Source organism: Hakea prostrata, chromosome 5 (assembly GCF_041222555.1).
Source record: "Hakea prostrata isolate BN-2017 chromosome 5, UWA_Hpros_2, whole genome shotgun sequence".
Lineage (NCBI taxonomy): Eukaryota > Viridiplantae > Streptophyta > Magnoliopsida > Proteales > Proteaceae > Hakea > Hakea prostrata.
This window is the reverse complement of record NC_142604.1, coordinates 12,482,620-12,506,429: the sequence shown is the minus strand read 5'-3', so window position 1 is coordinate 12,506,429 and position 23,810 is coordinate 12,482,620. Positions and strand designations below refer to the sequence as shown.

The following is a 23,810-nucleotide window of genomic DNA, read 5'->3' as shown; positions in this document are numbered from 1 at the left end:
TTTTTTCAAGCTTGATTTTATCAATGAGTATTTCCACCTAACCTTTGAATCTAGCATAAATATTTGTGTTTTTTTTTTTTTTCCCATGTCGATTCTTTTTGAACAAGTTTATAGCTGATTTCTAGATTCATGATTTTCTGGTATCCAACTTCTAATATACATTTATGAATTTCTATATTGGTCACTTTTAAAAAGTTTATATTAGGTTCTTTTAGTAAAATCTAAAATTTTGTTGGGTCCTTAGCCATCAGGGAAAATTATGTCTAGGTTTCAAAGATGGTTAACATCGTTTCAAGAATTGAGACTGATTGTTAAAATTATTTTTGTAGGAGAACATTCGGGGCAAGTGAAGGAAAAACTATGCAACAGTTGGGAAGCATCTATACGGGCGGTATGCACATGGCTAGTCTGAACTTTGTTTCAATTAATGCGCAACATTGAGTTGCGAACGGTCGGCTCCGATTGAGCTAGAAAATAATAATGGATTATAGGATTTGATTTTAAGCATGTGAAATTTTAGTCTTTTAGGCTACGTTTGTTTGCAAAGGTGGGGTGGGAAAAAAGGGATGGAAAAAAAAAACATGTAGATCTCATGTGTAGTGGGGTAAAAGAGAAGGAAATGAAAGGATTTTGTAGAAAAGTGATAGTGGTGGGTCTCACTTTTTACTTTTCCCAACTTTCCCACAAAGTCCCACCAAATATGTGGGATTTTAAAATGGTTTGGGGTGGGAAAGTTGGGCTGCCACATCAACGCAGACATGTTCCCTTGATTCAAGGAAACTTGTCTCTCACCCTCCCACCCCAAGCAACCAAACAATCTACCATTTTGAGATTTAAGGGAAAAGTAAGAAATCTGCACTCTTTTCAAGATTCTTCTCACCCCACCTTTATTCCAGCAAACAAACACAGCCTTAAGTAGGTAAATTGGTTTGGCTCAAAATATTTTCAAACCAAACCGGCTAAAAACTAAACCGAACCGATCAATTCAAAAGTTTCAAATCCAGGGAAACTAGGTCGTCTTCTTCATTCTATTGAGAAGCAATCTGAGAGGATAGAGAAAGAGAGAACCGGAGATAGAGTGATGTGTGATCGTCTATTCATTCTCAAACCCTAAAGAGAGAGAGCTGCAATCGTCTCTTTCATTCTCTTCCAACATTGGCTTTGACGGAAGGTTTAGGGATTGAACACAGAGAGGAAATCCAGAGATGTGGGTTTTGAAGGGCTTATTTCATTAATGAAGGGCTTCATCCAAAGGGAAAGCGCTTCAGATTCGTGTCTTCTCCTAACCTGTCGAAGGGCTTCTTGCAGTGGTATGTATCGAAGGGTTTTGAAGGGGGTTATTTCCTCTAAAGCGCAAGCTTACCTTGCACAAGTATTCTAGGAATTTCTTTGAATATTGAAAATTCCAGTTTGACATAAAATGGAAATGGTTTGTCATTTCGAAAAGTAGATGCACCCTTCCAGAGGAATAAGCGATCACTTCTCACTTCCACAAAATATGTAGTTTGCCGTTTTGGATCTTTTGTATCAATCTTTCGATGACATTCGATTGGCCAGCACTGGTTTCACCTGTTTCATTGGTTGATGGTAATGTGTCTTTGTGGAATCTTACGCTTTCCATCAGATACTTCTTTGGCTACAAGTCTAATTGGATTCAACTTGATATATAGCCTTTACGCTTTGTTTGACCGACCTTGCCTTGTTTGACTGAATTTGACATGGTCGGTTCTATTAGGTTCAATTCGGTCTAGGTTTAACCGAGCTGGTTCGTGTTCTTTATTTCTCTTTATCACCTAACAATCCTTTTTTTTCAATGATTCTGAACTTGTTTCTCCTCTGTATAATTTCCTTCTTTGAACAACATTGTGGGAAACCTCAAATTTGCGCAACCGGCTTGGAAAGAGATTGCTATCGAACAATGCTGATGCCACTCAGCTTCAACTCAAATCCTTCACAGGGTATGGAATTTTACAATGCCAGCATCTTTAATGCTGCCTTAATGAACATCTTTTCTGATGTTATAATGAACCACTGGTTGCACACATAGTTTTCAATATTCAATTTCCTTGACAGTTCTTTTGTTCTTAATAAAAGTTCTGTTACTATTTGCTTTTCATTTTCACCTTACTTCCTCTTTCATTTCAAAATAAGGAAATGCTATGATGTAGTCTCCCTTGCTCTCCTCCCTCCCCCCGCCCACAAGAAATAATAAAATTAAAAACCAATGATTCCACTCTCTTTTTATGGAGTCCACAAAAAATAGGAGCCAGGAGTGGTGATGGGAGGGTTTTCTTTTCTTTTTTTTTAATATTTTCAGTGGGTGGGGCCCACCATTTTTGTGGTGGAAAAACCGTCGGGGAGCACAGAGTGCTTCCCGTCGGGGGTGATGATCTGGATTCCTTTTTATGCGAAAGCAAGGGTTTCCCTGCAACAACGTTTTTTTGAGGAACTTGCTTCAGTTAGTGCGTGCTGCGAACGGCCCAGATGATGCCATGTCCTCCAAAAGAATGCTGACTCTTGATTAAACCCATGTGAGCTTTTGATTGTTTTAAGTGAAATAATAATTGAACTGAACGGTTCAACGAGGGAAAAACAAACCGTTGTTGGACCGACTTACGAACCGAACTGAGGCATTTCAAAATGGGAGCAAAATCAAGAGAAAAAATAGGGCTTTTCTTCGTTCATCTAATCATCTTCTTCATTCCAGCTTGCGAACGAGAGAGAGAGAGGCACTTAGGGTCTTCTTCTTCATTCTCTCTCCTCTCAGATTGCTTTTCAAACAATGAAGAAGACGAGGTTTAGCTTCCCCTCTATTTCTCAATCTTTGAATGCTTCGGTTTGGTATAAATTGAGTCGGTTTGGTTTGTAAATGTCTTGAACCAAACCAGTTTACCTACTTAAAACACTAAATCTTAATATTTTTATAATCAACGGCTGTAGTTTATTGTTATTTTCTGGCTCAATCTCAACCGTTCGCAGCACTGAAGCAAAATTGGTCTAGGTGCTTAAAAATTTAATAAAATTTAATTTATTTAAAATACTCTTATATATATTTTTAAAATCACAAAGGTGGGTGAAGTAATTCCCCTTTCACCCATCTTCTTCCTTCACCTCATCAGAAATCACCCATCAGCGAATCACCAAAAACCACTAAAAAAAATTGACTCAATTGCGTCAACTACATCTGAATTGTCCAATTTTTTGTAGGTTCCTCTTTTAAAGATTATTGAAAAGTACCTGGTCATGGATAAATATATATCATATTTCCAAAACTCCCATCCACAAGGTAAGGCATTTCGATCGAAGACAATGGAAGAAACCCTCTCAATGCTTCCGACAAACCCTATTTTCCAATCTGGGCTTTCACACCAGCATCTGACACCAAACCTTATCAAAGTGATTTTTTCCTTGAAATTGATGCTTAAAAAGCCCTCCAAATTCCGGCAGGTGGGTGGTTTAACAATGGTTGGTGATTTTTGGTAGGTAGTCGTGGGGCAGTGCTGGAGAATATATATATTTTTTTTTTGTGAATTTTGGCAATCAGCCACTAGGTGGTCGGAGATTTTAGATAGAGCTTCAGTGCTGCACAATAATTGCGCAACATTGAGCTACGTACAGTGAAGATGGAATGAGTAGTCGATGTCTTATTCCGCAACATTGAACTACCTACGGTGAATGAAATGAGTGGTCAAAGTCAAAATCTCGATCATCCATTTGGGTTTTTTTTTTTTTGTTAATAACTTTTTCAACCATAATTACCTATAAGTCTGTAACCCAAAAGAAAGAGTGGTTGAAATTTCGACCTCAAACACTCGGTTAGATCGTGGCCACAGCATTAAAGTACCCTTATATATGGTTTTTAAGAAAAAGTTATGAGGGCATTTTAATAAATTTATTTTTATTAAATGTTTGTAGTGGTATTTTCATCCTTTAACATTTAAATTTTGAATTCCACTAACAATTCCAATTCCCAAACAGTGTTAAGGACCTTTGGACCTAGACATAATTTTCTTAGCAAAGGGACCCAACAAGATTTTAGCATTCATTGAACGAACCCTTAATGTAAAATTTTCTAAAGTATTATGTCCACAAGATAGTTAATAAATACGCGTATCAATCGTTGTATTATTATACGTATTCAAATATATAACTAAAAGAATGAACTTTTCTCGTATATTAAGCATATACTTTATTGTCACACATGACTTCGAAACCAACCTGTTCGATTTCCTTATTGATTGTCATATGGGGTACTAATTGGTTATATGTTTCACTTAAAAAATAAAAAGTCAAAAGGTTTACAAAAATTCCCTAATTCTTATATGTATTCATAAAACCCTCATTTACATTTTTTTTTCTTCGCATTTCTTCATTCACAAGTTACAAGACTCCAACTTACTTATTGTCAACCATCACCTTAGTTGGATGATTCCATCCATATGTAAGTTACTTAAACCTTTTTTCATAAGCATCTTAAGTTGAAAAAGTCATGCAAAACAAGAATTTTTTTCTAATTTTTTTATACTTTCAATCCATTCATAATGTGGACAACAGTCTAAGAGTAACGGTGACGTCATCAAAATGAAAAGTCAATAAGCATTGCAAGTCTTAATTGGGTACAATGACCACTAAACAATAGAAATCCATAGTTTAAGGCAAACAGAAGAGAAATACTCAATTTTAGAACCTTTCATCATGATCGTTTGCTTGGTTGATGGTAATGAAACAGCCAAGTTTTTTTTCTTCTATGAGAATATGCAAAGCACAATGAACATCATCATAGAACAGTGAGTTTATATCTTCACTTAATTCACCTATTTCGTTTTTTCTTAATTGATAAATATAAGAAATTTCCCCAAAATTATGGTACACAAGCAGATCGAAAAAACAAGATTGCTTACAGGTAAAAGTTTTCTGTCATTGTTTCAAGCTCTGTTTTTAGTGGTATCAACTCTAATCTTTACAATGAATACTGAAAAATAACAACAATAATAATAAAAATCTGATCTTTATGACATAATTGACAGTCTTGCTTCTCCAACATCACTTTCCCCTTCTCTCTTAACTCCATGAAAGACTCTGTTCAGGTGTTCAGATTTCAGATCATGGGCTATTCTTATCCTATTGCCAGAGCTGATATGAGAAGGTTCTGGTGCAGCCGCCGGAGTTTGCAATTCTACCCTTAACTGTTCTTGTTCATAACCCATCATTCTTCTAGGCCATGTTGTTCTGCCATTCTGTTCACCATCTGAAAAACAAGAAAATTTCATGTTCATGATTCACTTCATTCACAAACAAATAACAGAGAATCTAATTCTGTTTCCCTACTATCCATACCTTTGTCATCCAAACCATGCTTTGCAGAGGCAGACAAGAAAATAAGAGTTGGGGTGATGATGGTAAGCAAAGCCCAGAAGGTGAATATCAAAACAAAAGCTCTCCCAGACATTTTAACCATGAAAGCATAGAACAGTAACAAATATATGCTTTGGCCAAGGTTTTTCTAGTTTCAGAAAGGAGAAGAAGCTAGCTTACCTGGCCATGTTTTAACAACTAAGACTAATACAAAATTTCAAAATAATCCAGCTTCTAGATCGGAAAAATCTTGGGCATCTCACTTACAAGAAAAACAAACAAGAAGGTCTCTGAGTAGTTGAATGGGTAGTTGCACTCATTCTTCATCTGTTTAACTTGTATCTTTCATTGGTAGTATCAATATAAATTAGATCAAAATTAGTATTTAATATATTCATTTAATTTTTTAGAATGACTAATCATTCAATTGTGTGGTCACGGCAGGAAATTTGGTGCCACAAAGCCACCAAATTTGATTCCATGGGAAATAGGTTGAAAACTTATAATGCAGTCAACCATTAGCTGCCACAGCTTTCAATTCCAGCTCTGTTCTCTTTGTGGTTCCGTGCTCAATCGTGTGACCATGTCTATGTGTCTATAAATTTGAAAAGCTAACCCAGTGTCCCTCTTGTCTTATGCTCCCCCATTGGTGCAGATCTGGTGCTTCAGGGGAAGAAGACTGAGTTGGGTTTGTGGGTTGAGGACTGTGCTCACTTCATGTACCTTTGCCATATGTTTCGAAAAGAAACCCACTTTTAAGTAGACCTGTAAATAGATCGGATTCGGCTCAGATACACCAGTATCTGAATCCGAATCAGAATTCGATTAGCAACCGCTATCCGAATCCGAATCCGACAAAAATTTAGAGAAGGCATCCGAATTCGAATCCGAAACTTTATCGAGGTGAGATACTTGGCCTTGTTCTAAATTCCCTTTACCAAATTCCTTCTCATATAGACATTTTATTTGGACCTAACTTGGTTCGTTGACACTGCTATATGTTTGTTGGGCGTGGCTGTTAATATAATGTCACATATAGTGATGCTTTTTTTGTTAATAAAATTTTTATTTCCATCTTTCTCTTCCCTCCAAAAAATTTATATATAAAAATAAAAATTCTACATACAAGAATTTGTTTTTTTCCTTGGTCATTCATTATGTATGCATTTCTTATTCTCATGAATAATGTCAAGAATGTTCACATTTTTTGTGTGTATCCAAAAACACACAATTTCAATGTTTCTTGCAAACACAATTTATCATTTTTCTTTGAAAGTTATCCCAAATCCGTTCATTTTTTCAAAGATCTATCTTTTTTCTTCCCTCTCTGTCGTCTCTCTTTCTCTTTCTTATAATTTCATGTCTTTCTATACTATGTTGATCATATACTTTTATATAAAAAATTATTAATTATATCATCATTTTTTTTCTTCCCTCTTGTTGATATGATACAAATTAATTTTTCTAATTGAATCTACTGAAGAGTTTACTTTTTTAAAGGAAAAAAAAGAATATTATCAATGAAGACTGAAAACCAGCACTACATTTCTTTAGCATCATATCAAAATATGGGCTTGGGGGGCGTCGGAAGGGTGGAATGTTGTAGCATGAGTGTTAAAACTTATGATGCAGTAAAGCATTGGCAGCCAAGTTTTTGCTCAGTTTTGGATCTCAATTCCTTGTTTCATTGCCGCTGTATGTACATTTGTTTGACTATATGTGGCCGAAAAGTCTATTTTAAAAAAATTCAAAAAATTCGTTGTGAGGGCCACGGCTTCCCAACATTAGGAAGCTCCGCCATTGTCACCATGTGGATCTAGCCACATGGAAAAAGGATTTTCATGCTAATCAACTTCATTGCATCATTGGGTATGGAATTACAAGGTGAAAGAATCTTGAGGGCTGAGTTAAATGAAAATTTCTTACCCAAGTTAGGGATGGTTTGGGTTATTAATAAGGCTATGGGCTGAGAGTCCAGCCCATCTAACAAGTCCAATAATTTTTAACTTTTATTGTAAAATATACATTATAAAATTTATAGAATTCAGATAAAATACTATAAATGATATTATCTTTAATCACAAAACAGTAAAACAACATGTAATTTTATATTTTTCTTATATTTTTATCAAAAAATAACTTATTGTAAGCTTATGTTTGGCTTGGCCATCTATACCAGCATTAGCCATATATTCAACTCTAATCCGACCATAATTTATTCAAGATCAAAAGGAACTCAATCGATTGGTAGAAAAGAGATATATTTTTTGGGCCTTTGCACTTTGCTTTGGGTTTGGTTCCTCTCTTTTCAAAACGTCTTCTAATAAGTATCCAATGAGTGATAAAAAATTATCACATATAATAAATGTGCTGATCTAAGGGTTAAAATAGAACCCCTTTTCCATTATATATATATAGTATACATCCAATTCACAAGCCCGAATCCTGAAGACCATAGTACCATTGTTAACCCAAGTTTGATTTCAATCTCCCCCTCTTCGTTCGGCAAAAGAGACCCATGCAGTTTCAATCTAAATCGGATTTCAAGATGGGAGTTTATAAGTAGAGTGAAAAGAAATGTTTTAGCTTAAACCTTAAATATAAGCACATTATATGTGACAACTTCTCATCACTCATTAGTAGATATCCTTCAAAGGAGAAGACCCATCATCCTAGGGTTGTTCCGTAGGTAAGATCAACACCCAAGAGGTGTTTTTTTTTTTTTTTTTTGGGTAATCAAACTCTTTATTTAAGAGACGGACTAGCCAAGGGAGCGAGAGAGCATAACTCGCGCAACCAAGGAAAGGAAACAAGCCAAGCAGTCGCGTCCGAAAGAGACTGGACTTTCCGGGCTAGGAAATCTGCAACAACATTAAATTTCCAAGACATATGGGCCACATTACAAGACATAAAGGTACTACATAGTACTTTAATATCATCCACAACGGCCTTCTTCATACCTTGGGAAATGGTAGAGATCACATTATGGTGGAGTTGGACTGTCTAGAATTAATCAAGTGCATTAACCACCCAGATTCAACAAGACCACCCGAACCCATAGGTATATTTTATAATACATACCCCCATATACCTGATATAAACAAAAAAAATTGAATCCTCCGATAGAAAAAGAGGGAAGTTGAACTCGAGGGATGGATCGATTGACAAAAAACTAATGCTTCCACATAAGAGGCCAGGGTTCAAATTCAAATCCCTTAGAAGCCTGATTTTTGTTTGCAGCAGCCTGTCACGGCCTTAGTTATTGACTAAGCCAACCGTGCTGGCACTTAGCACTTACTTGCACTAAGTCAGCCTAAAACCTAGCTAGAGAGAGTAGAATAAAGCTTAGAGCTTAAAGAGAACCTTGAGAGAACTTGTATTGATCACTTACTTGATGCTTTGTACAAATGAGTCCCTCCCCTATTTATAGGTGAAGTAGGATACAATGAATGGTTGTGATTTGTAAAAGTGTCTAGAATCTAATGGTTAGGAATATTCTAGTGGGTCTAGATATTTATAGGGATATTTCTAGAGACAAGATACTTTATAGATGTAGATTCCTCTAGAATCTTCCTCCCTTATAGAATGTGGGCTAAGTGTAGCCCATTAGTGTTATTTATAAGTTGGGCTAGCCCATGTGTGGCCCATGAATATTATACCATTGGGCCTATGATAAATTGTATCTTGTCATTCTAATTGGGCCGTGTCAAGCCGCTGTAGCTACCAAGGGTGTTGTTTCACCACATAATCAAAACATGATCCAACGGCTGAGAATCAAAAGGATTTTTTTTACATTTTAAGGGGTCTTTTTTGTAAATTAGTAAATTTTAATTCTTTAAATGAAATTAAAAGAACCTTTAAATTACACAAATACCCCGGAGGATTAATCGTTGTTTTGCTGAAGTTTCCCTCTTCGTCTTCGAGACCTAGAGTCTGAGAGAACCTGTGAAGGAGCCTGGAGTTGTTAGGGCGAGCATAAACTGCAACTGTTTGTTTGAGTATTTGCAGTAGCTACACGAACGAGGTAAACACACACTCTCTCTCTTTCTTCCTCTGTCGGCTGGTTTGTGGAAACAGTGTAATCAGCTTTCCTCCAACTTTCGTTCCCTATTGCACATTCGATACTTCACTCTTTATTTTTAGCTTTTGTTTGATCACCGGAGAAAGTGGGTTTCTTCGAGATACCCTAAACTTCGAAATCCTCCCCTGCGTTGGTTTTTGGCATGACGACAATGCCTAGAGGTTGCGTTTTTCTTTGGTGTAGCACATTTAGTTCTTCAGTTTTCTTTTGCTTTCTTCTTGTTTAGGTTTTCAATATGGAGAGTCCGATGTAGTTTCCTTCTCTTTGTCTAGCAGGAATGATGAAACAATTCTGGGAAATTATTGGTTATGGTTTTGATTCATATTTGTTTTTTACTTCTCATGTTTATCTATCTTCTTTTTGGTGTTCCTGTTGTATCTGAGTGTAGTTGAATGATTTGTTTTAGTTGAGAGTTCATGGCTAATGACACGATGGATAAGCAAGGCGTGGTAGAAGGTGAGCAGGAAGAAGAAGAAATTCAGACCTTCGAGGAGCTTGGTTTGGACCCCCGCCTGGTTCGGGCACTGACAAAGAAGGGTATCACAAAACCAACTCCGATTCAGCAAGTGGCCATCCCTTTGATTTTGGTCAGTTTTATTAATTGCACTGTTTCATTGTATTCACTTTGCCAAGCTTCTCGTTCTTGCACTGTTTCATTGTATTCACTTTGCCAAGCTTCTCGTTCCCCTTTCTATTGTAGGTTGGATTTTGGGTTTTTATGCTTTTCTATTCTTTCTTAGAATTGTAGGTTGGATTTTGGGTTTTTATGCCTTACTATTGTCTCTTCTTGCAAATGTTGTTATTTTTCACTGCCTGATGTTGTACAGGAAGGCAAGGATGTTGTTGCTCGGGCAAAAACTGGTTCTGGAAAGACATTTGCTTACCTCCTGCCATTACTTCAGAAGCTCTTTTCGGACGTTGGTTCTCCAAAAACTGCTCCGTGTGCTATGGTTCTTGTCCCTACCCGTGAACTGTGCCAACAGGCATGTTTTAGTACCTAGTGCTAAATGTTGGTTTATGAAGAAACTCACTACTTGCTAGCTTTGAACTTCTTATTTTATGTTATTATCTTTTAATTTTTTTTTTTAGGTTTACTCTGAGGTACGGTCTCTCATCGAGTCCTGTAGAGTTCAACTGAAAGTTGTGCAGTTAACAAGCAGCATGCCCATTTCTGACTTGGTAAGTTGGTTTTTCCCATGGTTTAAGATATTGAAATTGGCACCAGAATTGGTTGCCAAAGATGCTGATCCAAATCAGCAAGAAACTGCAGGAATTGGCAAAAACTTGTCCTAGTCAGCCAAAATCATGATTGGTCTTGGCCAATGCTGTTTCAAATTGTCCAATTCTGCCAATTTGGTCTGATTTTTTAAATATTGTGTTCCAATTCACCTTTTAGAGTTGTAAGCAGTTTTTGGATAGATGCTGCAAAATTATCTCAGGGCATAACGTAGTCTATGGTTATTGTGTTCTTGCTCCTAGCGTGCTGCATTGTGTGGGCCACCTGATGTTTTGATCTCCACACCCGCTTGCATTTCAACATGTATGTCAGGAGATGTCCTTCAAGGAAAGTCCCTGCAGGATTCGCTTTCAATCCTTATTCTGGATGAGGTACATAGGAAAGTCTCTCTCTGTCTTCCATATTTCATGATTAAAACTCTAACTTTAACCTGCATCAAAATTGTGGATCCCTTTGAGTAGTATTTACTGCAATGGAAATCATTATGCTGCCAGATTTTATTTTCATATATTTATTTTAACAAAAATCAGTATGCTATCAGGGTGTGTTTTCATATATTTATTGTTATGACAGTCTGAATGAGTGCATAGATATTAATGTCAAACTCAACCTCAGTCTGGGAAAAACGTCTGTGAGATTGATTGCCGCAAGGATCAATAACATAAAGAACAAGATTATATAGCTGAAACTTTGATTTCTGTGAATGGAGAACATAAAGGTCAAAGAAAGAAGAATAAAAAAGATATAGAAGTGGGGCTGATTGGGATGATATGCTATCTCTGCCTTAGGTTGCTCTCCTGTATCTATCTCAGTTGTTGAACACATATCTTTCTCAGACCTATCACTTGCATGTGAGCACTATAACTTCCATTAATTTATGTCTTAATTCAAGCACTACTGATGGGGCCTGTTTATAGCTTTGCCTATGCTTCACAAAAGAGAAAGTGTCAAATAAGATAAAAAAAAAAAACAATGAAAAGAGAAGGAGAAAACAGAAACTAAATCTAACCAAAAGGAAACAGAGGACTGTAATAGAAAATCCCAAAGGGTAGTTCAGTTGCCAAAGGTCAAAAAGTGCTAACCTTGTGCCGAAGGCTTCTGCACAAGCATAGCCTCTTTTGTTTTTTTGTTTTTTGTTTTGGGGTGGGGGAGAAGTTCTACGCTGCAGCCTTACCACAACATTTTTTGCTGAGAGACTGTTTTGATGCCTTGACCTCTGGCTGCAACTGTGGTCCACTGACAATTGCGCTAAAGCTACAACTGTGGTCCACTCAACCTCTGTTGGCAAAGTTCAACACCTCATAATTTAGAGGTCATGAGTTCAAACTTCAGTGGTACTATCTACCATATAAAAAATGACTGAAATAGAAACTTAAGAAAGTTAGGTGTCTAGATAATTGTTAAGTTGACTTTCTAAAGCCAAAATTAGAAACTAGTACCAACTTGCTAAAATGAATTTAGAAACGATCTAATTTCTTTTACAGCCAAATTGAAAATTAGAATAGAAAACATAGTAAGCTGTCATAACTATACAAAAATAGGAATATAGCTTTCCATATCTTGTACTCAGTGTAAGCTGCCCAATATGTGTGCCAACTCACTGTTTGCAAACACTAGCTTCTATGGTTCTGTCTCAAATAAATTTATGTTTTGGTTTCTTCTATTTTTATTTTCTTCTGGGCTGGGGCTGCCTTGGTTGATAGTCCTTCGAACCACCAAAAACTTGCTGCATCCTCAGACCAGGATGGCTCCCACACCGGATGAATCCTGCAACCTTGCTGGACTGGTTTTGGGGCTTGTTCCTGGGGAACTTATGGACTTGTGATCTACATCAGAAGCTAGGTCACCAGAGGAAGAAGATGCATTGTTCTGCCTGTAAACCATTATTGCATTAACAACTCAACTAACTAAAGTAAAGCTTTAACCCAACTAAGTAGGGCAGGGCTGGTACTTGTCACCATGTCCAGGTCATAGGGTAGTGCATTTTTTTTCTTCCAGAGAATACCCCTAGCATAGGATTGAAAATGGGAAAATAGTGGATTATATTTACACATTTTTATTATATGCTTTTGGATTGAATCCCCCCCCCTCTCTCATTGTAACTAATTCAGCATGCATCCAAATATCTCACTTGGATAATTTTTTATTTTTTCATTGTGAATAATTAAGTCATCATGCTGTGAGATTTATTTGCTTTTTCCAGTCTTAATACTCCAACCTTGTTGCTTTTGCAGTTCCTTTGGGATCTTTCCCTTACCATAGAATTCCCCTTATTTTACTTCGTTGGACTAAGAAAAGATTGATTCATATCTGTTTTCAGGCCGACCTTCTTTTGTCATATGGCTACGAAGATGATATAAAAGCACTCACTCCTTATATCCCTCGACGTTGTCAGTCACTTCTTATGTCTGCAACCTCAAGGTTTGTTGTATATATATCTACTTGACTTCTTGTTATTAAACTTACTAGTTGTGCTATTATTTGACAACTGCCAGCAGTTTGTGTCATTCTGTTCTGCGTATTAATGATGACAATTCCAACATGTAGCTCCTGTACAGCTGATCCCTGATATGTGCTTATTAAACTTTACTAATATGCTCAAATTTATAATTATTCAGGCATTACTCTCTCTCTCTCTCTCTCTCTCACACACACACACACACACTCACTCACTCGCTAGCACTACATGTGTGTCCTAATATATATTCCTTCTCACCTTCTCCCCCATAAGAAGAGAGTCAGAGAGGGGGGGATTTGAAAACCTGAATTGGCAAATTCATTAGACTAAAGCAGTTTAGATAAGTTTATAGATTTCAACCAGATTGATTAGTCCTATGCTCTGACTTTCTTTCTCTGCTATATATATTAGTTGAGTTGGAAACACCTTGGGGGGGGGGGGTGAGAAACTGTAGGATTCAGAGGCTATCAGATTCATTTATAAGAGCATCCTGCAATTATTTGTTGTATTTCCTTTTTCTCAGTTCTCAGAAAGGTTCATCTATGCATAATTTTTTTCTCTCTCTCTCTCTTGAATGGCAGTGCTGATGTCGAGAAGTTAAAGAAGCTTGTTCTACACAACCCGTTCATTTTGACTCTACCAGAAATTGGAGATACCAAGGATGAGATTATCCCTAAAAATGTTCAGCAATTTTGGGTAAGATTTTCTGCCTGCTCAAGTAGACCCCTCCCCCCTTTCCTAAAAAAAAATAAAACGCAGGGGTGGTTATTTAACTAAGTTGGCAAGGACCAACATCTGTGTGTTCATGAACTCAGCTCTTTTTTGGACCTATCTATAAAATAAAGGAGATATGGATATTTACTATCCCATTATTGTTTAATTAGGCCACTGCCTGCAGCATTAAGCAGTATAATTTATTAACAAAGCAACACCAAGCAAGAAACACAACCATTAAAAAATTGCATCTGTGTTCCTGTGCCCATGGCATACTCTGGCCTTACTATTACCTCCCACTCTTATTTTCACTCGGAAAAAGGGGCAAAAAGAGGCTACATAGAGAGGCCTCATTGTCGAGCTGTATATAACCTTCCACAATATAGTTATGATATGGCCATTACTCCTCTATGGAATATGTTATCAAGAAGAGAAGGAATTTCCACAAATATTATGAAATTTGACAAGAAAATAAATATCACGATAAATATGTTCTGTTTGTAACCAACATTTAAATTTCTAATATAGAAACTCCTACATTCCCTTCCAAAATTATGCGAGCCTTATAAATGGCCAAGGGAACCCCATTCACCTAGTGTGAATTAGCAAACCTAGGACCCATTGTATAAAGTACATTATGTAACGCATTATCAGAGATTTTGAATGGGTTAGATCTCTGAAGATGTGCCTGTAGAATCAATTAAAAGGGTGACCTGGTGCTGAAGTGGTTCTGCAGAAGCAGAGTCTTGGTGCATTAATTATTTTTGTATATTAAAATCTAAACAATAAGTCCTCATTTGTCCCAGGAACTTGGTATTTCCTGTTTTGGAGTCTTTGAAGTTTACATAAATCAACTAGTACTAATTTTGCAAGCAGAAGCAGTTTGGTGATCTTGGCCCAAGAAGAATGGGTTTAATCCATAGGTCCGTAATTGTGTGAATGAATTTCTTCCAGGTTTGGTATTAGCAGGGATGTTTATTGAAAGTATTCAATCTGGATTTTGCTTGATCTGGGCCTGAATGTGTGAAGAAGAATAGCGCCATTGGATAGTGTATGTAGAGGTATAAGGAACTATCAGTGCTCCTTAAGCCAAGGTAATATGTATCCAGTGGGGAAGAGTATTGAAGTTCCATTTGAAATAGTCTTGATGTGGAAACCAGATTCTAACAAAATCCTATCCAATTTCGTCTGTAATACAATTAAAAATTGCTTTACTTTACCAATGAGTTCCTTCGCAGAAAGGATCAGGGAGTAGAAAGGATATATGTTGCAGAAATAGAAACTTGTTAGAAAAATAAAATAAAAATAATCTCAAAGATTACGTATAAATTCCTTGGCAGAAAAGGTCAGGTAGAAGAATGGATCTATTTTGCAGAAATAAAAATTTGTTCAAAAAATAAACATAGAAAGAATTGCAAACACTGTTAATTTGCTCACTTTTCGTTCTGTTCCCTGTACAAATATATGATGATGGGATTGCTAGAATCTTGACCAAGTTTTAAAACTGGGCCAGGTTGTTTTCACCCATATTGGACACTTTACGCTTTGTTGTCATGATATTGTTGTAAAAGCTAAAAAAAAATCAGGTTTTTATGTTTTCTTCAAAGTACATGACTGCCCTATCCAATTTTACAGTTTCCTTTTGTTGAAGTAAATATTATACCTATGAAGACTGGAATCATCAAGCTAGTGCTTGAGCACTATTGGCCATGCTTGATTAGTGCTCTTGATGTTTGTCTCGTTGAAAGAGTCAACACTGTAACCAAGTATCTTTTTTTGGTTTGCTACTGGTTTGGTTTTGAAAGTTTTGTCGATACCTTTTTCAGCAGTTGTCATGGTGTCTAGACAAATCAAGGTCTTAGAGGAAAAAAGATGAGTGGGTTTGAAGATGACACCAACAAGGCAACCAGGCATTGTCAAAATGAAACTGGCAAACAATTTGCTAAAGATACGCCTGGATGCCTAGGCTACAACTTGATTATGAAATTAGTCAGCCAATCCCATTTAGTTGGGATAAGGCTGAGTTTTTTGTTGTATAAAATAATTTATACGCCATCTCCTTCATTCACAACAATCAAGCTATCATTTCCAAGAACTCGCACTATCAATGCTCACTCTGCCCAAAAAACCACAAACAGCAGATCGTCTGAAGCACAGAACCTGTGGAAGGTTGAACAGAAATAACAGGTTCCATCACATGAATTCTTCTAACAATGAGTATCCGAATGTCGAACCCTCGAGGAAAAAATTGTAGAAATAGTTTCTCGGTAAAATTTGATCTTTGATATGTGCATTAAGGTGTCTGTGTGCGCGCATCCCTATAGTTTAATATATTCATAGATATCTCTATTGATTAGAGATATATGGTTGTTGCTGACTAGAGACAGTAGTATTCTTATTGAAGAGGAAATGTTCTTTATGGGGACATGATTGCCCCCTTCTGACAACAAAGTTATTTTTTGTAGTTTTATTTATCAAATTTCAAGATCTTTTTGAGTTCACATATCTATTCTTCCTTTTTCTTTGGCTCGTCAGCTTTTTTTAAGCTTTTCTTTGTTTTTTTTTTTTGGGAAGTAGATATTTCTTATCCTTGGTCATTAGATGTCAACTAACTTTACTCTAAGGCTCCCCCCCCCCCAAAAAAAAAAAAAAAAAAATCTCCCACCCACACAGAAGTTCTAATTAAATGTTTTATTCAGATTTCATGCAGTGCTCGAGACAAACAACTTCACATCCTTGCTCTCTTGAAACTGGAACTTGTTCAAAAAAAAGTTCTGATTTTTGTCAATACAATTGACATGGCTTTCAGATTGAGACTTTTCCTAGAGCAGGTACAGTAACATCTAATGCAGCATGAGTATCCGGATTGAGCTGCACTTGTCCCTTTTGTCCTTCCGGGTATACACGGACTTGATGGGACTTAATGTGACGGTGTCCTCATTTTACTATAGCTCTAGTTACTAAAAATTAGTTTTAGCAAATTACATGTAACCCCCTGGTTCTAACCCAATTACATGTGCGCCCCCTGGAAATTTATCTGATTGCATGCGCCCCCTTGTGATTTGCTTAGGGTACAAATAATCCCATTTAACTTTTCCGTGATAGTTTTTGAACAAATATTTGAAATGGCTATGTTACCCTTTTAAGGTGTGAAATGTGGCCATTTTGCTCCCTTTTATTTCTCTCTCTCTCTCTCTCTCTCTCTCTCTCTCTCTTCCTTCCTGTTTTGGTCATTCCTCTTTCTGTGATGATTAACTTCATGCTCCTCACCTGCTTTGCATCTCAACACTGGAGAGAAGAATGACCAGAACGAAAGCATATTATAAGAACATGCATGTAAGTAGGCCAATTTCTTAGGGATACATGTAATTGGGCCTAAAACCAGGGGGATTCCGACATTCCGTTTCTTAGGGATACATGTTATTGGGCCTAAAACCAGGGGGATTGCATGTGATTTCCTCTTAGTTTTATCCTCATAATTAATGAATCCATCAGACACCTGTGGCTGATCTAAGTTGAACAATTCAGAAAGATTCCTTGTGCATTATTTATTTGTATACCACTCAAATTTAGTTTTTCGTTTTTAACCTTTGATTGCTGAGACTGAAATTCTGCATTGTGGCAGTTTGGAATCAGATCTGCTGTTTTAAATGGTGAGTTGCCACAGAATTCACGTCTCCATATCCTTGAGGTATGTCTTGTGCTTGTTTATCCTGTTCTTGACTGGTGACTTGAAATAATGGGTTTAGCCTACATTATTTTGTATCTAAGCAGGTCTTAAACCTTAGCCAAATATTTCTCCCCATGTTTTCAATGACCTAATGAAAGCTTGTCTATGTTAGATATGGGATGATGATTGCAAGATAAAAAAAGGGTCTTGACAAGGGTTCTAAAACTCTGTTTCAAAGTCCTGTTTTCATCAGGCCAAACGAAGACATGCAGGATCTCAATTTGAGATTTCAGCACTTGCTTTTGTTTCGTTTAGGCCTGAAACTAAGACTACTTGGTGATCTTGTTTAGTTTTGACATATATTTAGATTAATGTACATCATTAGTTATAGTGGATATGAGTGCTGTAACTAAGTAGTTTCTTGAAGAAGGTATTGTCTACTTTTTAATGACTGCTGGTTCTTGGTGTCAACCATTTTCTTCTCCAAAGCACATCATCAAGGTAGGTAGTTGATGCTGGGAAACAGAGGGTAGAATTTGTGGGGAAAAAAGCATATGCTTTCTTACGCCTCCTTATGCATCAACTTTTTTAATTTCTGTGGGTTTCCAAGATTGAAATAAACAAAATGGAGAACTGAATAGATTTCTGTACTTAGGGAATCCGAAGCTTTGTTAAATTGTACTGATGTACAGCATAAGAATGGCATCTAAAATTGTTGAATTCAAGCTGCCAGGTGAAGATGCCATAAAAAAATCAAGGAAACTAATGAAGGTGAGTAGGAAAAGAGTATGACTGAACAAGCAGTTGATCTTCGTTGGAAACTGAGAACCATGTTTGTTCAAGGAGTCCAAAATTAATAAAACTGTGAAATTTAGGTTTCTCTTCACTTGTAGGTGCAGGATGAAGCTTTCACCCTCCTGGGATTTATGCTGGCACTATTGGCTTTTATTTTTACCTTAAAACTCCTTTTTTCCCTACATTTATGTTTTAATATCAATTTGAGATTCCCTTTTTTGAACATATTCCATGTTCAGTATTCTTCATATCGTTCTTTTTCCATCAGGAATTCAATGCAGGACTTTTTGATTATCTTATAGCAACTGATAGCCAAATAAAAGAGAAGGAAGAAGGCAAGTCAGAGAATCAAGTTTCATCAAGAAAAACCAAAAAGCACCTCAAGCAGAAGTTAGACTCAGAATTTGGAGTAGTTAGAGGAATTGACTTCAAGAATGTTTATACGGTATGCTACACAACTGTGTTGGAGTTGTGATTCTTCCTCGAAATCTTCATAATATTTTATAGAGAAAAGTTCTCTGTCCGGCCAACCTTTTTTTTTTTTTTGGGGGGGGGGGGGGTTTGTTGGGAGTGGTCACTTCGCCTCTCATGATGTCAATGTGCAGCCTGCATTGGCTCCCTGTGCATGTGGAGGGGCCACGCTTCCCACTGAGAACACTGACCCCATTTAATGGTTTTTAGAAGTAAATATTATAGTATTGGTGACGTTTTGACGTACGGGAGATTTTTTGTTTTCAAATTCAAACCTGGAAGTGATTTTGAGCAGCAATTTGGAAGAGTTTGGGTTTCTACTATGAAATTAAGTTCTTCATACATCTAGTATGAGGATAATTATCATTATACGCCACTCAACTCTAGCATAGTTACCTAGCTAGATTTTTAACTACCCATATCACTCCAACCAACACCCCCCCCCCCCCCAAAAAAAGAAAAAAAGAAAAAAAAAGTCCTTTCTATTCTGAAATCTGGATTCTGATAAAAAGAAAGGAAGAAAAAGAGGTGGGGCGTGGATCGGGTGGGGCACCTGAAATCAAAACTCTTACCATGCATATCAACTGGGTGAGTCCCATAATGGTAACAAATTCAGTAACTGAAACAAGTACCGCATCTTCATTCTGTTAGTTGCTACTTTATTATAATATTTAGAATAATGACAATCAAAATGAAGGGAATATCTTCTTTGTAAGTGATTCCTCGTAACAAATTTATAGGATGAAAATGCCCCCTCTGGAGAACATACAGAGAATTCCCCTCTCAAGCTGAAAGATATCACTGTCAAAAAATAGTTTTTCATTAGAAAATTGAAGTTATTTGGTTTCATCAGTTGAAAATAGGGAAAAGTAACGGTAACTGGTGCTATGCTTGGGCATGTACCTGTGGCCAGACGCAGCCCCACATGAAAGGACTGGTGCTGCTCTGGTTCTATGTTGTATTCTACTCTTCCAATTCTGCATCAGTGCTTGTCTTGGCTGAAAAATGTGGCATTTAACTTGCCCTGTTGTACGGTTTATGACAGGTTATAAATTTTGAAATGCCTCCGACGGCTGCCGGATATGTGCATCGAATAGGGCGTACAGGAAGAGCGTATAATACTGGTGCATCAGTCTCATTGGTATGTTTTTAATTAATGCATGATATTGTTGTACTTGCTCGAGTAACCACTGCCAGTGGAACTGCCTTGGGGCTTCAAGTTCCAAACTTTGGGAAAAGGGATCCCAGCTTCCAGTTGAGAAAAGATTATCTTGCTGGAATAATTCTTCGTCGTTAATTTGGCATGTAAACTAAGTTCATCAGGAAAAATTGCATCAATGTGTAACTTGTTATTCTTAATTATGCATGCATAGATATCTTTCAATTTCTTTGTTATCATGAGCCTACAAAATGATACATTCTCTTGAATTATATGTTTTTCACTGAGGGGTGCAAAATGGTGTGACGGCACCTGATAATGATGTAGTCTTGAACTTCTATTATATTATTATTTATGGTAGTATCTCATAGTTCACTACTGGTTCATTCCAGGTTTCTCCAGATGAAATGGAAATTTTTGAAGAGATCAAATCCATGATGGGAGATAATGAGAATGAAGACACTTCAAGTTTCATCGCACCATTTCCTTTACTGACTAAGAACGCTGTGGAATCCTTACGATATAGAGCTGAGGTAAATTTCTTGTGTTAATAAGTGGATATCATCCAATGGTTGATGACTACAATGTTGAATATGTGCAACACATCGGTGGTGCTGTTGAATAGATAGGAAACTATCCAAATGGTTGACAATGTTACCCTAAATTGGAGATATTTAGTTAGTATCTTTGTGTTTTTTGAGCACTATATTTCAACTTTGATGAAAACTTTTACCCTCATCAGGATCACCATTGTGCGTGAGTGTGACATATTTTTTCGTTGGAGTAATTCTTAGAAGATTTCTCTGTGTAATTTGTTGCCAACTCATGGGTTAATTTGCTTTTGCTAATGAAGCCAGGATTCCCTTTCACCTCCTTTGATATCTACCAGGTCAACCACTTTTACTCCCGCTTAGAGTAGTGTTATCTGTGTTTCATTGATATCTTTTCGCATCTGAAGCCTCCTTCATGCACTTTTGACACCTCTGTGGTCAGGCTGCTGTTCCAGCAAGCAGATTACCTTTTTTGGTTCAGCAATTTCAGGCTTGCACTGTATTCTTTTCCTCTCTCCATATACGCTAGTGAGCTTTACTCGTTATCTATCCCCCTTTCTCCACCTTTGCCCTGATAAAAGAAAGGGTACATGTCCTATTATGATTTCCCCAAATTAGCTTCCTAATGTTGGAAATGGTCAAATAATATGTTTCTGTATGCTTCTCTGTGCTTTTGTCAGTTATAGACATCCATTGCCTGGTGTGTGCCAGGTGATGGGTCTGCATAGGGGTGCAAATCTGGCCCTGACCCACCCTAAGCCCGAATAGGGCTTGGGCTTAAGATTTTGGCCCTAAGGGTGGGTTTGGGCCAAGGGCGGGCTTGGGATTACTCTGCCTGTCCCGACCTGTCCTTTATTTTTTGCCCTAACCTTGGCCCAGATTTTGGCTCTGATTCTGGGCCTAATTTTGTCCCTAATGTTTGATCTCAATGAATTAGGAATAGGGACAAGGATAGGGTCAATCAGGGCTTGGGCCAGAGACAAGGCCAATCAAGGCTAGGGACAAGGCCAAGTACAGGGCCAATCAGGGCTGGAATGGGCTTGGCTTGGCCCTGTAGGGCTTAGAGTTAGGGACAATAATCCTTGGCCCTGAATTAGGGTCAGGGCGGGAATGATTTTAGATTAGAATATATAGGGCAGGGCTTGGGATTGCAAAAGCCCGGCCCTGTTGCAGCCCTAGTATGCAACGAATACCTTTCCCCATGTCTCAGTCATTGAGGTGTACTAAAAGTGCATTGGTGCTTTGTACTTGTATGTGTATATTCTATGTCAGTTGTTAATAGGTCAATGCATGAGTCGAAGGCATAAGACACATATAAAGGCCTTTAGTTGGTCTATTACAGCACACCACTCTGAGTTGAGTGAACTGGTAGTACCTACCTCAATCCTGCCTTGTAGAAGATCATTGCTGTGAGTAATGCTCTCGATTTGTGTATATTTAATTTGCTTGTCTGTTACAGGATGTTGGGAAGAGTATAACAAAGGTTGCAGTAAGAGAATCACGGGCTCAGGACCTTAGGAATGAAATTCTCAACTCTGAGAAGTAAGATTTCTTAAACAACTTTTTCCATCTGTAAGTTGCAAATTTAAATGAGGTGAGTTCAAATTAAAAAATTACAGGGAATTAACAGTCTTCCTCCTTGTGGACTGCTGCCAGTAGGAATTTACCTTTGCATATGGAAAACCCAGATCAGAGGACCTTTTCTGATTTGGTTGAAACATGTCATATGAGAGGGGGAGATGGAGTGTACAAAAGTAACGTTTTTGAAGAATTACCATTGTATGAAGGCTGATATCTACCTTCTTTTGGTTTTCCCTAATGAAATCTGCAAAAATAATTTATCAAAGAACTCCCATAAATTGATGATTTCAAGGTATAGACTATCAAATGGATTCTGGTGTATATTGAACAAACTGGGCATTCATAAGTACTTCATATGTAGAAGAAATTCTTGATCATTTCTGTGTGGTTAGTCCCTACTGACTCTTCTGTTGTTCAGGTTGAAGACTCATTTTGAAGCTAATCCAAAGGACTTGGGTAATGGAGTTCATTTGTTGGATATTTGGCTTAATATGCATTTATAGTCTTCCTGTGTCAAATGGTTCTGAGATTGATGCTGGGTTTAACAGATCTACTGAAGCATGACAAAGTGCTGAGCAAGAAACCTCCTCCTGAACACCTTAAGGCTGTGCCTGAATACCTCTTGGACCCGACAACTCAGGAAGCCAGTAAGATTGTCAAGCTTGCTAGAGCCGCAATGGGAAATACCAAATCTGGTAAACGACAGGGACCAAAGAGAAAATTTAGGAAAAGTGGAGATCCTCTCAAGACCTTTTCTGCTGAGGTTTGCATTTTTTTTTCTTGTTTCTCTAACTGCCAATCCCTGATGTAATTGCTCTGCTTGATCATGACCCTGTCTCAAGTGCAATTGTGGATTTGCTTGAATTCTTTTCACAGGCACCAAAGAGATCAAAAGGTATGAAGAGGAAAGGAAAAGATGAGAATGATGACCATAATCGGAGGAAGAAACATTTTGTCTGAGTTTTGTTCCCTCTCTTTATGTAGATAATTTAGAACCTGGGGTTTGGAAATACCCCTACAATTTTGTTCTAAATTATTTAGCTGTATCCATGACTAGTTTCTTTTGTGAGGCTCCTCGGTGAAGGCATAAATGTTTCTGTCACATTCTGAGCAAGCAACATAGGGGAACAAACCATTTGAGGTATTGTATCAGCATTGGAGGGCAGCAAGTTCTTTCATGTGAAGATGGGAGAGGTTGACACACATGCTAGCATATATTACACTTGCGGCTCAGACAACCAAAGGACACCAGAATGATCAGGAACCACTTGGATGTCTTATTAGGACTTCCAAAGAATTTTATGTTTGCTAGTCCTGGCAAGGAGAGGTTCTTTTTCTCATTTGGGACAGTAATGAAATATGAGTATTTTTAAGACAATGGTAGAGCAGGAATTCCTTACGTTGGTGGCAAAGCGACCGTGAAGGGTTCATGTAGGAGTCTAGTTATCATTATTCCTTCCTTCTTGTCGAATAGTAGAGATTGAATTGGCTTCTACTGACTTTCATGGCTGTGTACCATTTCAATAGGTTTTGTACACCATATTACCCATCTAAATGTATTTCTCATATCAAATGCATTTTTGTTACTAGTAGACTTTCTGTATACAATTAAGACTTGAGCTTCAACTTCGCCCACCGTGAAGGTTTCTTGTGACCCTTTGGTAGAGATTCAATTTCATTTAGGGTGTCAAACCATACTGCTCGGAGAACATGTCTAACTAGGTGCTGGGTTATTAGT

At 37.4% G+C, this 23,810-nt stretch overlaps 1 protein-coding gene across 2 annotated transcripts; it reads left to right on the top strand.

The window, feature by feature from the left end:
• The first annotated feature begins 9,261 nt into the window (after positions 1–9,261).
• Positions 9,262–23,464, top strand: LOC149015201 (DEAD-box ATP-dependent RNA helicase 16-like). Of its 2 annotated transcripts, XM_089155146.1 has the most exons (16): positions 9,262–9,379; positions 9,843–10,023; positions 10,264–10,419; positions 10,526–10,615; positions 10,916–11,044; positions 12,994–13,094; positions 13,713–13,827; positions 16,545–16,676; positions 17,471–17,536; positions 18,579–18,755; positions 19,827–19,922; positions 20,333–20,473; positions 21,951–22,033; positions 22,491–22,528; positions 22,621–22,835; positions 22,949–23,464. In XM_089155146.1, the coding sequence occupies exons 2-16, from the start codon at positions 9,853–9,855 to the stop codon at positions 23,030–23,032; spliced, it is 1,794 nt and encodes a 597-aa protein (XP_089011272.1). In that variant the 5' UTR covers positions 9,262–9,379; positions 9,843–9,852; the 3' UTR covers positions 23,033–23,464. The 2 variants fall into 2 exon arrangements, with proteins under 2 accessions (XP_089011272.1, XP_089011273.1); XM_089155147.1 differs by lacking the exon at positions 16,545–16,676.
• The last annotated feature ends 346 nt before the right edge of the window (positions 23,465–23,810 follow it).